The sequence below is a fragment of the Tursiops truncatus genome, chromosome 3 (genome assembly GCF_011762595.2).
Source record: "Tursiops truncatus isolate mTurTru1 chromosome 3, mTurTru1.mat.Y, whole genome shotgun sequence".
NCBI lineage: Eukaryota > Metazoa > Chordata > Mammalia > Artiodactyla > Delphinidae > Tursiops > Tursiops truncatus.
In genome coordinates, this window is record NC_047036.1 from 48,153,637 (window position 1) to 48,169,618 (window position 15,982).

Here is a 15,982-nt window from a genome sequence, read left to right on the forward strand (position 1 = left end):
CCTGAACCAGACTGCTGCCTCATGTGTAGGACAGTACCTTTAGAAGCCCTGTTTGTGTCTTTCAATAAAAAATCATCTTCTGTACTAGAGCCTTAACATCACTGTTTCTCCTTTAATGAATTGAAGAAGAGTTCTTCCTATACTTAAATATATAGCTCTCGTGTATAATAACGATTCGTTAGGGTTAAATTTTTAGAGGAAGTACGGATATGTACTGATGTTCGCATTTTCATGATAGATGGACAGTTCTGACTCCTTTTTTATAACCCTTAGAAAATTAGGGTAAAGGAAGAGGGATTGGGCCGGGGTCCAGTTTCAGCTTCAGCAGGCCTTAGATATATTACCAAGGACATTTTGAGTTAGTCATGCAGATAGATGTTTGCTTCCTTATAGTATCTGAAAAGATTATTGTATAAACCAGGAACTGAAGTTTATATTTCTACTTTTCTCAGGGAATCTCTATTAACATTTGTGTTTTTCCCTCCATAAAAAGCAGTGAAAGAAATTGTCATCTTCTAATTTTCTAAAGTATGGGGACTAGAATGCCCCAGTTAGATGATTAATATGGTTTTCTAGTTATGGCTTCTCCTTAACAGTGATTAATAACGTTAACGAATTAGACTGTAGAAAAACGCACTTGCCACTTACAGTACTCTACAAGCAGAGGGCATGGGAGATTGCATTTAAGCTATACAATGACATTTTAGAAGTTTTCTTTTAAAAAATAAATTCTTGTTGTTTGGCTTATTTTTGTTATCATTTTCCTCTTAAAGGTATGATGCAGAAAGAACCATTAACATGAGTTTTCTGGGTATTTGGAATTCTGGCAGGTTTTTTTGGTAAACGGCAGATTACTGAGAGCTTGCTCCCTGCCTCATTCTTCCTGGGACCCAGGAAGGAATCCCATAGGACCTTTCCAAGGCTTTAGGAGTATTACGTCCCTAGATGTTCTGAATCTTAACAAATGAGGGAAGCAGGACGATATGGTGAATTTTATCTTGGAATCTATTAGAAAGTAAAAAACAAAATTAGATTGCTAATGATGCCAAAGGTGATTTCTTTCTGTAGACCTGGGGTTATCTTCTTAATCGCCAGGAAGGAACAACCAGAGATTGAAGGGATAACTAAAACAATTATTTAAAAAGAAAACCTCTTTGCCATGAGGGTTCCTAGTCAGGATTAATTCATGAGGTGGCTCAGAAATTTAGAACCGTGGACTGTGAAAGCTGGAGAAGGGAAGAGGGCGTGGGTGTGTTCACTGTGCCAGTCCAGCCCGTGGATTTCGCAGAGGAGAGAAGTGGTCGATTGAGTGACTTGCCCAGGCTGCCACGTCTAGTCAGTTGGCCTACCAGGAGTAGAATAGAACACAGACCTCCTGCCTCCCAGGCTGGGGCAAAGCCAGCAAGGGGAGCTGTGGGTAAGTCCAAATTCATATGCACAGCTTTATTCGAAATAAGGCTCTCCGTCCTCCTGGAAGTAGGGAGTCTGCCTAGTAATGTATACCTTGGAATGAATTGTTTTCTTTTTCCATTGACTTAGGGATAATCTTCCAAAACATTTTGTTATCCTGTCTTCATAGGTTATGCGAATGACACTGTCAACCTTAAACTGGCGCCGGCGGGAGATGGTCAGGTGGCTGGTAACGTGTGCTACTGAAGTGGGTACGTAAATCAGGGGCAGGGGCGCTCCAAGGCTCCCCGCGCTCAGATTTCACTTATTTCCAGGTACAGAGAAGAACATTTTCACTTCTTTACCTTGACTTCTCCAAGGCTCCTGCCCCTTCTGGCAACGTACAGGGGCTCTCCTCCCCGAACCCCACCGTCAGCCTTCAGTTATACACACTTGCATTGTTCCTGTCACATCTGTGGGGCTCCAACAACTCTTACTTAAAATGGAATAAGTCAGGGAGCAGGCACTTTTTATTCAGCTGTTCTGTCACACTTAAGGTGCTTTCAGTAACTTTTGTGATAATCAAGTTTACAGTTTCATATTCCAGAGTGAATCTTTGGTAGGCAGCAAACCATCTTTGGAACTAACTTTAGACTGTGGGTTAATGGTTCAGGTCACTTTAATGAAAACAATATAAAGTTATCTAGTTGCACTGAGTTTTTTCTTCATCTGAGGGCATTCGTCAGGGTATCCAACAGAGAAATGACCACTGGGGGTGGTTTAGGTGAGCTTTTTGAGAATTTGTAGTAGCCATAAGAAGATCCCCGGGCTTCCCTGGTGGCGCAGTGGTTGAGAGTCTGCCTGCCGATGCAGGGGACACGGGTTCGTGCCCCGTTCTGGGAAGATCCCACATGCCGCGGAGCAGCTAGGCCCATGAGCCATGGCCGCTGAGCCTGCGCGTCCGGAGCCTGTGCTCCGCAACAGGAGAGGCCACAACAGTGAGAGGCCCACGTACCGCAAAAAAAAAAAAAAAAGATCCCCGGTTGACCATACAGTGCAATCTGTGAGACCCTTCAGCCAACTGTTTCCCCTCTGCAGCAATAAATCATAACTAAAAAACCCATACATTCCTGGCGAGAAGGCCAATGCAAACAAAATGGTGGCTGTTGGAAATAAATGTGGGTTAAACTGTCGTCTTCTTATTTGCATCAGAAAAGGATACACACCTCTTGCTGAGATGACACTGTTACCTCAGTGCTTATCTAAAGATTGACACAGCAGATACTATAAAAACATTCTTCTTATTTTTCTTTTATTAATCTATAATGGTATGTTATCTTGGAAAAAGGGAAATTGGTCTCAGTATAAAAATTATATTACTGGGGCTTCCCTGGTGGCGCAGTGGTTGTGAGTCCGCCTGCCGGTGTGGGGGATGTGGGTTCACACCCTGGTCTGGGAGGTTTCCACGTGCCGCGGGGCGGCTGGGCCCGTGGGCCGTGGCCGCTGAGGCTGCGCGTCCGGAGCCTGTGCTCCGCAACGGGAGAGGCCACAGGAGTAAGAGGCCCGCGTACCGCAAAAAAAAAAAAAAAATTATATTACTGAAGTGATGCTTTAGTGAAGCAATACAAGGATAATACCAGTTTAAGAACTGCCACACCACTCCCCAACCCCTGCACCAAGAAATAGGCCTGATTTCTCTTAGATTTAGTACCTGTGCTTTAAATGGCCCACGTTTAGGATTTTCCTACAGCTGAGACATATTGCGTCTGTGTACTTAAAATGGTTATTTTAAAGATCTTGTCATCCATTTCAAACAAACATCTGAGTCGTCTGTATGTCTGCTTCTGTCGACTCTTTTCTCTTGATTATAGGTCACATTTTCCTGCTTCTTTGCGTGTTTAATCACTTTGTATTGTGTGTACTTTAAACTTACACACAGGCACACAGACCACATAAAAACTCCCCATTTTGGTGAGGGTTGTAGTTTTTCTGACTCAGATTCTGTGGTGGGTAACTGACAGGAGGCCCCAGTGAACTAGAACTCATTAGCAAAAAGCCATTGTCTGCGATGGCAAGCAGGCAGCAGCACAGTGCAAATACCAGCTGCCGAGAGGATTAGTTCTTTATTACAGCAAGTTCATGTTCCTCTCAGGCATTTCACTGAATAGCAATCTATAATAACCTTATTCTAAAAGGTTGCTCCCAGGCACATTACCTTACAGGATTTTCTGACCTAGCTCATGTCCTGTGATGGTTAACAATGTAAGCATTGATTATAAAGTGGAAATAAGGCAAGACCTCTGGGCAGCCTCTCGTCAGTAATGGGGCTTCTCTGTGCTCCTTGCAGGTGTTTATGCCCTGGACAGCATCATGCAGAGCTGGTTTACGCTTTTTACTCCCACTGAAGCCACAAGTATTGTTGCAACCACCGTGATGTCCAACAGCACCATCGTCCGCCTCCACCTGGACTGCCACCAGCAGGAAAAGCTGGCCAGCAGCGCCCGGACACTTGCATTGCAGTGCGCTATGAAGGACCCTCAGAACTGTGCCCTCTCCGCACTGACCCTGTGTGAAAAGGATCACATAGCTTTTGAGACGGCGTACCAAATTGTTCTTGACGCTGCTACAACTGGCATGAGCTACACCCAGCTCTTTACAATAGCACGGTACATGGAGCACCGCGGGTACCCCATGAGGGCCTACAAGCTGGCCACCCTGGCCATGACCCATCTTAACCTGAGCTACAATCAGGACACGCACCCTGCCATTAATGACGTTTTGTGGGCCTGTGCGCTTAGCCACTCCCTTGGTAAAAATGAGCTTGCAGCTATAATACCTCTGGTGGTCAAGAGTGTCAAGTGTGCAACGGTACTGTCAGACATTTTGCGCAGATGCACTCTGACCACTCCTGGCATGGTGGGACTTCACGGAAGGAGGAACTCTGGTAAGCTCATGTCACTGGACAAAGCCCCCTTGAGGCAACTCTTGGATGCCACAATCGGGGCCTACATCAACACGACACACTCACGGCTCACACACATCAGTCCTCGGCACTATAGTGAGTTTATAGAGTTCCTCAGCAAGGCCCGAGAGACCTTCTTAATGGCGCATGATGGACACATTCAGTTTACACAGTTCATCGACAACCTGAAACAAATCTACAAAGGCAAAAAGAAACTGATGATGTTGGTTCGGGAGAGGTTTGGTTGATAGAACTTGTATGAATGGGGGTGGGGGTGGGAATGGGGGGGACAGTTTGTTTTTACTTGAGCCTGCCTTTGTACCCTTTTTAACTTAAAGAACAGAGCCACACCGGTATTATATGTGTATAGTTATATTGCGTTTGCAGACTAAATTGTCATGTGAAAGTTTGTGTGTTTTTAATTTTCTTCCCTTTTTCTTTGTTTTTATTTTATTATTTTTCTTATTCTTTTTTTTTGTTTGTTTTTTTGGTTTTGTATGAGAGAGAGGTTAAAAAGGTTTGGTTTACACTGAGTATATGTTGTCAAGTGGCAAAAGTCCACATAGCTCTCCTGTTTTCTGTATACGTTCACAGCCTCAAAAAAAAATAATTGAAATGGCTTTAAAAACCAAACAAAACACCTCCATCCTGTGATAAGTACCTCGAATGGATTCAGCTTTACTCCTTTGTAACTCATCTTTACATTTTCAGCATATTTAAACAAACAAACCAACAAAACGAAAATACTAATAGTTAAAAGGCTGACCCACGTGGCTTTGCAGTGCTGTTCGTCCAGAAGCATGGCACACAATGCTTGTGCATGTGGAAACTTAGCGACTGTCAACATACATTCTCAGGGATTTATCAAAAAAATAAAAATAAAAAAAAGAATGAGAGCATTTATTGTACTGTATATATATTATAGTATATGTCTGAATATTGAAAATATAACATTAACTAATTTATAAAAAATATTCTATGTAATGCAAAATACTTGAAGCTGCAGTAGCTTGGTTTTAAACAAAAACAAAAAAAAAACTGAGAGAAAACCTATCAGAAGGACTAAAAGTGCGCCTTGCTTCAGGGTTGGCTCAGGCGGTGAACTTCATGCTGGGCATCTATGCAGAGCCACCTTTTGGATTGCATGGTTTGACTGAGATCTATTGGGAGAAATGATATATGTATATATATTTATACAACTTATGTATACATATATATATGTATACACACAGACACAAGACACACCAACCACAACCACTACACCACACATGCTTGTAACAGGCACTAGAATAAAGAGGGGCAACAAAATACACAGCCAGAGCAGCAAGCCTTAGCATTAAGAATATACAGTATGCCGGAACTGGGGTTCGTGCCTCCTAGCCTAGGAAACTTAAAAGAAATATCCTTTTAACAAAACGCAAAATGTTTTCCAAAATAATTGACATCTGATACATTACGCCTTTGCAGTGAGCTAATAATAAGCTAACCTTTGTGCACAAATAACATTATATATATTATATATCTATTCTGCATAGGTATTTTGACTTTGTGCAGGACAGAAAGTTGTGTAGGTATGACTGTTCTACTTTTCAGTTTTCTTTCTTTTTTTTAAATATATTTTATTTTCTCTAGAATTACTCAAAACAAAAGCAGCCTTCTATCTTGCCTTGTCTTAATGCTTTAAAATAACCAAACTGGAGATCTAACTACCAAACTGTTCATTATATTATTAAATACCAACTTTGGTTACAGTATAGTGTCTTTACTTTAGCTGATGGTTCTGTAACCTTGTGCTTTTTAAAGCAATTTTTATGTTTTGGTGCAAAAGTTGTCCAGTGTCTCTTGTTCCCTTCATTAGAGAACATGCTAGAGGTATGTTTGTAGGTATTTTTGTTTAGAAGAACTATTTCATGCGCTCCATTTTATTTATTATAATAGGTAAAAAGAAAAAAAAAAGGTTGTACTTCATCACCCATGTAAACATGCTCATGAAGTTGAAAGTAATTAAGATTTGATACACTGATATCAATTTATTTATGTAACTAAATCACTGTTTTATAAACTTGTTAATGATCAACAATTTTTGTTTTGATTAAAATTAGTTTTTTGAAAGTTGATTCTGCCTCCTTTATGGTATATCTCTAATTACGCTTGAATTCAGTGATTATGGACGTGGGTGTTACCACATCTCCAAGTGTTTTAATACCATATTCATTCATTCAGTAAATATTTATGTACTGTTTTCTAGGCCCTGGAGATGTAATGGTGAATAAAACCAGACACTGGAGCTTACTTTTCTGCTTAGTGGAAAAGACAGACATAAATCAGATGATCACAGAGATAAAACATGGGACAGAATAGCCAGTTTTTCTTCAGTCTGTACATTTGGTCATTCTTCCCTAATAAACTATTATTGAAGATGCTCAGTACTTGATATATTTATTAAATGCTAAGTTTGTTAGAGGTTTTTGTGTGTGTGTGGTTTACAGGAAATTACAGTATAAGGGGTAAATGCTACATATACATTATAAACATCTGTCCCACCCCCCTCCATCCAAAATCTAAATGCAAAATGACGCAAATACGTTTTTGGTGTGTGTGGTAAAACCACGTCATAAAACGTACCACCTTAAGCATTTTTAAGTGTTGTGTGTCGTGTTGAGTGTATTCACATTGCCATGAAACAGATCTCCAGGGCTTCCCCATCTTACAGAACTACATACCTATTAAACAACAACTTATTCCTCCCTATACCCCAGACCCTGGTAACTGCCATTCTGCTTTCCATTTCTATGAGTTTGGTTGCCTTAGAGACTTTATGTAAGTGGAATTATTACAGTATTTGTCTTTTTTACGAGTGGCTTATTTCACTTAGTATGGTGTCCTCAAGTTTCATCCGTGTTGTAGCATATGAGAGGATCTCCTCCCTTTTTTAAAGTTGTGTAGTATTCCATTGTATGTGTATACCACATTTTGTTTATTCATCTGTCAGTGGACATTTGAGTTGCTTCCACCTGTAGGCTATTGTGAATAGTGCTGCTGTGAACACGGATGTGCAAATATCTCTTTGATACTCTGCTTTCAATTCCTGTGGATATATACCCAGAAGTAATACTGACAAATATGCTTCTTAAAGCTACAATTTTCAGAATATTCAATCCCTTGAAATATTTTAAAAGTTTCTCTTTGGGGCTTCCCTGGTGGCGCAGTGGTTGAGAGTCCGCCTGCCGATGCAGGGGACACGGGTTCGTGCCCCAGTCCGGGAAGATCCCACATGTCGTGGAGCGGCTGGGCCCGTGAGCCATGGCCGCTGAGCCTGCACGTCCGGAGCCTGTGCTCCGCAACGGGAGAGGCCACAACAGTGAGAGGCCCGCGTACCGCAAAAAAAAAAAAAAAAAAGTTTTCTCTTTGTGACTCAGTGTGATACGATATGAATTGCACCTGTACCAGGAACCCAGTTCTAAATAGAAAAGGAAGAAAACAGCCTCTTTCCTCTTCTTTTTACATCAGAGCCAAAATGGAAACAACTTCCTATTCTATGTAGGGAGAATTATGAAAAAAATTTTTTGCTTTTCAAAACAAACCTAATTTCAAACTATATTAACAATTAGGATAAACTTTCAGCTCTACTGATAAACCCTAATTTAAAGCATGTGGAACGTTCTAATATAAAAAGGAATTTTGTTTTTCCTCCATGGATGGTTTTTAAATGGGCTGCTGCCTTGTAAGTGTGATCCTTTAAGTAACACAAAATGTAGAAAAGATGAAATATACTTCAGGGCAGTTTGAACATTGCTTCCATTTTAGAATAGTACAATGTGCACATTCACAGATGCTAAAACAATATTAGGGACAAGTGCAAGGACACTTTGGTCCTATCATATACTTTTGGTTATCATCACCATAACAACAATCATAATAATAATGATGGTGACAAGAAGAGATCTACAACTAAAAACATAAAGAAGGAACCACAACAAGACGGGTAGGAGGTGCAGACTCGCAATATAATCAAATCCCACACCCCCCAGGGGCAGGCAACCCACACGCTGGAAAATAACTATAGGGCAGAGATTCTCCCACAGGAGTGAGACTTCTGAGCGTCCGTCTCACCAACCCAGGGGTCCAGCACAGGGAAAAGGAGCCACCAGAGCATATGGCTCTGAAAGCCAATGAATTGGAGTAGGAGCTCCACGGGGCTGGGGGAAACAGAGGCTTCACTCTTAAAGGGCACGCACAAAATCACACACACCAGGACCAAGGGCAAAAGCAGTAATTTGATAGGAGCCTGGGCCAGACCTACCTGCTGGTCTTGGAGAGTCTCCTGGAGAGGTGGGGCGGGGGGGGGGCGGCGACTGTGGCTCAATCTGGGGACACAGACACTGGTGTCAGACATACTGGGCAACATTCAGCCATGTGAACACAGGGGCTGCCATCTTGGCTCGTTGGCCCCACCCAACAGCCTGTAGGCACCAGTGCTGGGACGCCTCAGGCCAAACAACGAACTGGGAAGGGACAGCCCCACCCATCAGCAGCCAGGCTGCCTAAAGACTAAAGAGCCCACAGCAACCTCTAGATATGCCCCTAGATACAGACCTGCCCACCAGAGGACCAAGACGTAGCTTCACTCACCAGGGAACAGGAACCAGTCCTTCCTACCAGGAAGCCTGAACAAGCCTCTAGAGCAGCCTCACCCAACAGGGTGCAGACACCAGGAGAAAGAAAACTATGACCCCACAATGCAGGCCAGACCCTACCCTGGGACTAGCTGGGCCATGGGCCTGCCCACTAGAAGGAAAATGCAACCTTTAGGACACACTGGGCCCCATACCCAACATGCAACTGTGTCAGGAACTAAGCTCCCCTGCCCCCTCAGTGATCTGAAACGAGCTCTAGGATCCCTGGGTCCTGCAGCCAGACTCCAGGAACAAGCTCTGCCTGCCAGTATCCGGCACTAACTCAAGGATCTGGCTTCACATGCCAGAGGGTGGGCAACAGCCCAAGAGTCTTCGGGACTCTGACTCCGCCCACCAGTAAGACAGCACTAGCCCTGGGGGCCCCTAAGATTCCACAACCAGCCAAGTAATTACCAGGTCCCACTAAACAGCAGGCAGCAGCATCCACATGAGGCAGGGCCTGGCAACCAACTGGACTAGGGGCCCATCAGTGCTACCAGAATGCCCACACAGTCGGCCTACCACAACAGAAGGACCACACAGACCTCTTAGAAGAGATCCCTAGAGCATATAGCTTGGGTAATGAGAGGGGAGTACACAGCTGGTATGCACAGGATGTCTTCTAAAGAGGGCCACTTCTCCAAGGTCAAGAAATAGAACTAACTCACCACACACATAAAAATAGGAGACGCAACTTAGACAAAATGAGGTGGCAGAGGAATACGTTCCAGATGAAGGAACAAAATAAAACCCCAGAAGAATAACTAAGTAAAGTGGAGATAGGCAATCTACCCAAGAAGGAGTGCAGAGTAATGATAGTAAAGATGATCAAAGAACTTGGGAGGAGAACGGATGCACAGAGGGAGCAGTTAAAAGTTTTTAACAAAGAGTTAGAAAGCATGAAGAACAACTAGAGATGAAGAATACAATAATTGAAATGAAAAATACACTAGAAGGAATCAATAGTAGACTAAATGATTCAGAAGAATGGATCAGTGAGCTGGAAGACAGAGTAGTGGAAAACACTGCTGCTGAACAAAAAAAAGAAAAAAGAATGAAAAGAAAAGAGGACAGTTTAAGAGACCTCTGGGACAACAGCAAATGAACTAATATTCACATTATAGGGGTCCCAAAAGGAGAAGAGAGAAAGGGCCCGAGAAACTTTGAAGAGATAATAGCTGAAAACATTCCTAACTTGGGAAAGAAAACAGTCAACCAAGTCCGGGAGGCACAGAGCATCCCATACAGGATTAACCCAAAGAAGAAAACACCAAGACACACTGTAATCAAAATGACAAAAATCAAAGATAAAGAGAGAATACTAAAGGCAGCAAGGGGAAAGCACTAAATAATTTACAAGGGAACTCCCATAAGGCTATCAGCTGATTTTTTCAGTAGAAGCTCTGCAAGCCAGAAGGGAGTGGCATGATATATTTAAAACGATGAAAGGGAAAAACCTACAACCAAGAATACTCTACCCAGCGAGCCTCTGATTCAGATTAGATGGAGAAATCAAAATCTTTACAGATAAACAAAAGCTAAAAGCATTCAGCACCACAAAACAAGCTTTACGGCAACTGTTAAAGAAACTTCTTTAGGTTGGAGACCTTCCAGATGGAGGAGGAGTAAGACTCAGAGATTACCTTCCTCCCCACAGATACATCAGAAATACATCTACGTGTGGAACAACTCCTACAGAACACCTACTGAACACTGGCAGAAGACCTCAGACTTCCCAAAAGGCAAGAAAATCCCCATGTACCTGGGTAGGGCAAAAGAAAAAAGAAAAAACAGAGACAAAAGAATAGGGACGGGACCTGCACCTCTGGGAGGAAGCTGTGAAGGAGGAAAAGTTTCCACACACTAGGAAGCCCCTTCACTGGCGGAGACTGCGGGTGGCGGGGGAGAATCTTCGGAGCCACGGAGGAGAGTGCAGCAACAGGGGTGCAGAGGGCAAAGCAGAGAGATTCCCACACAGAGGATCGGTGCCGACCGGCACTCACCAACATGAGAGGCTTGTCTGCTCACTGGCCGGGGCAGGTGGGAGCTGGGTGCCGAGGCTCGGGCTTTGGAAATCAGACCCTAGGGAGAGCACTGGGGTTGGCTGTGTGAACACAGCCTGAAGGGGGCTAGTGCGCCACAGCTAGCCGGGAGGGAGTCTGGGAAAAAGTCTGGACCTGCCAGAGAGGCAAGAGACCTTTGTTTCAGTGTGCACAAGAAGAGGGGATTCCTTCCCAGTGTGCCCACAGAAGGCAGAGCACCGCCTAAACGAGCTCCAGAGGCGGGCACAAGCTGTGGCTATCAGCTTGGACCCCAGAGACGGGCATGAACTGCTAACACTGCTGCCACTGCCACCAAAAACCTGTGTGCAACCACAGGTCACTCTCCACACTGCCCCCCCGGGAACCTGTGCAGCCCGCTCCTGCCAGGGTGCCGTGATCCAGGGACAACTTCCCCGGGAGAACACATGGCACACCTCAGGCTGTTGCAACGTGTGCTGGCCTCTGCTGCCTCAGGCTCGTCCCGCATTCCAATTATGACTACCATACCCCCCCCTCCCTCCCCCAAGCCGGAGTGAGCAAGAGAGACCTAATCAGATGCTGATTTAACTGCTTCCTGTCTGGGTAGGTAACAGATGCCTGAGGGCGACCTACACATAGAGGTGGGGCCAAAACCAAAGCTGAACCCCAGGAGCTGTGCAAACAAAGAAGAAAAAGGGAAATCTCTCCCAGCAGCCCCAGGAGCAGCAGATTAAATCCCCACAATCAACCAATCAACTTGATAAACCCTGCATCTGAAGAATACCTGAATAGACAATGAATGTTCCCAAAATTGAGGCGGTGGACTTTGGGAGCAACTGTAGACTTGGGGTTTGCTGTCTGTGTCTAATTTGTTTTGGGTTTTAGGTTTATCTTAGTTTAGTATTTAGTGCTTATCATCACTGGTGGATTTGTTTATTGGTTTGGTTGCTCCCTTCCTTTATATATATATATATATATACACACACATATATATATATACACACACACATATTTTTTTTATCTCCTTTTTCTTTTTGTGATTGTGTATGTGTATGCTTCTTTCTGTGATTTTGTCTGTATAGGTTTGCTTTTACCGTTTGACCTAGGATTTTGCCTGTTCGTTTTTTTGTTTTTGTTTTCCTTCTTCCTTTTCTTCTGAGCCGTGTGGCTGGCAGGGTCTTGGTGCTCCAGCTGGGTGTCGGGCCTGAGACTCCGAGGAAGGAGGGCCGAGTCCAGGACATTGGACCACCAGAAACCTCCCCGTCCCACATAATATCAATCGGCAAGAGCTCTCCCAGACATCTTCATCTCAACACTAAGACTCAGTTCCACTCAACAGCCAGCAAGCTCCAGTGCTGGATGCCCCATGCCAAACAACTAGCAAGACAGGAACACAACCCCACCCATTAGCAGAGAGGCTGTCTAAAGTCATACTAAGTTCCCAGACACCCCAAAACACAACACTGGATGTGGCCCTGCCCACCAGAAGGACAAGATACAGCCCCACCCAGCAGAACACAGGCACCAGTACCCTCCACCAGGAAGCTTACACAAGCCACTAAACCAACCTCACCCACCGTGGGCAGACACCAAAAGTAACGGGAACTACAAACCTGCAGCCTACGAAAAGGAGACCCCAAACACAGTAAGATAAGCAAAATGAGAAGACAGAGAAACACACAGCAGATGAAGGAGCAAGGTAAAGACCCACCAGACCAAACAAATGAAGAGCAAATAGGCAGTCTACCTGAAAAAGAAGTCAGAATGATAGTAAAGATGATCCAAAATCTTGGAAATAGAATGCAGAAAATACAAGAAACGTTCAACGAGGATGTAACAGAACTAAAGAGCAAACACATGATGAACAACACAATAAATGAAATTAAAAATACTCTAGAAGGAATCAATAGCAGAATAACTGAGGCAGGAAAACGAATAAGTGACCTGGAAGATAAAAGAGTGGAAATAACTACTGGAGAGCAGAATAAAGAAAAAAGAATGAAAAGAATTGAGGACAGTCTCAGAGACCTCTGGGACAACGTTAAACACACGAACATTTTAATTATAGGGGTCCCAGAAGAAAAAGAGAAAAAGAAAGGGTCTGAAAAAATATTTGAAGAGATTATAGTTGAAAACTTCCCTAACATGGGAAAGGAAATAGTCAATCAAGTCCAGGAAGCTCAGAGAGTGCCATACAAGATAAACCCAAGGAGAAACACGCCAAGACACATATTAATCAAACTATCAAAAGTTAAATACAAAGAAAAAATATTAAAAGCAGCAAGGGAAAAACAACAAATAACATACAAGGGAAACCCCACAAAGTTAACAGCTGATCTTTCAGCAGAAACTCTGCAAGCCAGAAGGGAGTGGCAGGACATATTTAGAATGATGAAAGGGAAAAACCTACAACCAAGATTATTCTGCCCAGCAAGGATCTCACTCAGATTCGGAGAAATTAAAAACATTACAAACAAGCAAAAGTTAAGAGAATTCAGCACCACCAAACCAGCTTTACATCAAATGCTAAAAGAACTTCTCTAGGCAGGAAACACAAGAGAAGGAAAAGACCTACAAAAACAAACCCCAAACAATTAAGAAAATGGCAACTGGAACAACATATTGATAATCATCTTAAAAGTAAATGGATTAAATGCCCCAACCAAAAGACATAGACTGGCTGAATACAAAAACAAGACCCGTATATATGCTGTCTACAAGAGACACACTTCAGACTTAGGGACACATACAGACTAAAAGTGAGGGGATGGGAAAAGCTATTCCATGAAAATGGAAATCAAAAGAAAGCTAAAGTAGCAATTTTCATATCAGACAAAACAGACTTTAAAATAAAGACTATTACAAAAGACAAAGAAGGACACTGCATAATGATCAAGGGATCAATCCAAGAATATATAACAACTGTAAATATTTATGCACCCAACATAGAAGCACCTCAATACATAAGGCAAATGCTAACAGCCATAAAATGTGAAATTGACAGTAACACAAGAGTAGGGTACTTTAACACCCCACTTTCACCAATGGACAGATCATAGGAAATGAAAATAAATAAGGCAACACAAGCTTTAAAAGACACATTAGACCAGACAGACTTAATTGATATTTATAGGACATTCCATCCAAAACCAGAATACACTTTCTTCTCAAGTGCTCATGGAACATTCTCCAGGCTAGATCATATCTTGAGTCACAAATCAAGACTTGATAAATTTAAGAAAACTGAAATCATATCAAGTATCTTTTCTGACCACAATGCTATGAGACTAGATATCAACTACAGGAAAAAAAACTGTAAAAAATACAAACACATGGAGGCTAAACTATACGCTACTAAATAACCAAGATATCACTGAAGAAGTCAAAGAGGAAATCAAAAGATACCTAGAAGCATATGACAATGAAAACATGATGACCCAAAACCTATGGGATGCAGCAAAAGCAGTTCTAAGTGGGAGGTTTTTAGCAATACAATACAATCTCAAGAAACAAGAAACATCTCAAATAAACAACCTAATCTTACACCTAAAGCAAGTAGAGAAAGAAGAACAAAAAAACCCCCAAGTTAGCAGAAGGAAAGAATCATAAAGATCAGATCAGAAATAAATGAAAAAGAAATGAAGGAAATAAGAACAAAGATCAATAAAACTAAAAGCTGGTTTTTGAGAAGTTAAACAAAATTGATAAACCATTAGCCAGACTCATCAAGAAAAAAAGGGAGAAGATTCAAATCAACAGCATTAGAAATGAAAAAGGAGAAGTAACAACTGACACTGCAGAAATACAAAGGATCATGAGAGACTACTACAAACAACTATATGCCAATAAAATGGGCAAGCTGGAAGAAATGGACAATGTTTTAGAAAACTTTCCAAGACCGAACCAGGGAGAAATAGAAAATATGAACAGACCAATCACAAGTAATGAAATTGAAACTGTGATTAAAAATATTCCAGCAAACAAAAGCCCAGGACCAGATGGCTTCACAGGCAAAATCTATCAAACATTTAGAGAAGAGTTAACACCTATCCTCCTCAAACTCTTCCAAAATATAGCAGAGGGAGGAACACTCCCAAATTCATTCTATGAGGCCACCATCACCCTGATACCAAAACCAGACAAAGATGTCACAAAAAAAGAACACTACAGACCAATATCACTGATGAACATAGATGCAAAAATCCGCAACAAAATACTAGCAAACAGAATCCAACAACATCTTAAAAGGATCATACACCATGATCAAGTGGGATTTATTGCAGGGATGCAAGAATTATTCAAAATATGCAAATCAATGTGATATACTATATTATGAAACTGAAGGATAAAAACCATATAATAATCTCAAGAGATGGAGAAAAAGCTTTCAACAAAATTCAACACCCATTTATGATAAAAACTCTCCAGAAAGTGGGCATAGAGGGAACCTACCTGAACATAATATAGGCCATACAAGAAAAACCCACAGCCAACATCGTTCGCAAAAGTGAAAAACTGAAAGAATTTCCTCTAAGATCAGGAAGAAGACAGGGTTGCCCACTCTCACCACTATTATTCAATATAGTTTTGGAAGTCCTAGCCACAGCAATCAGAGAATAAAAAGAAATAAAAGGAATCCAAATGGGAAAAGAAGTAGTAAAACTGTCACTGTTTGCAGATGACATAGAGAATCCTAAAGATGCTACCAGAAAACCACTAGAGCTAATCAATGAATTTGGTAAAGTAACAGGATACAAAATTAATGCACAGAAATCTCTTGCATTCCTATACACTAATGATGAAAAATCTGAAAGAGAAATTAAGGAAACACTCTCATTTACTACTGCAACAGAAAGAATAAAATACCTAGGAATAAAACTTCCTAAGTAGCCAAAAGACCTGTATGAAGAAAACTATGAGACATTGATGAAAGA

The 15,982-nt window shown here is 42.1% G+C and overlaps 1 protein-coding gene and 1 long non-coding RNA gene across 2 annotated transcripts in view; one reads left to right on the forward strand and one right to left on the reverse strand.

Moving 5' to 3' along the window:
- The window catches only part of ZSWIM6 (zinc finger SWIM-type containing 6), a 203,989-nt gene extending 197,521 nt beyond the window's left edge, over positions 1-6,468 (forward strand). Inside the window, exons 13-14 of the mRNA XM_019929999.2 lie at positions 1,580-1,661; positions 3,737-6,468. Of these exons, the coding sequence (XP_019785558.2) occupies positions 1,580-1,661; positions 3,737-4,599 (945 nt within the window). The 3' untranslated portion in view covers positions 4,600-6,468. The remainder of the gene's footprint in view (positions 1-1,579; positions 1,662-3,736) is intronic.
- Positions 1-15,982, reverse strand: part of LOC141278279 (uncharacterized) — a 57,285-nt gene that overhangs the window by 6,022 nt on the left and 35,281 nt on the right. The gene's annotated exons all lie outside the window — the stretch shown is intronic.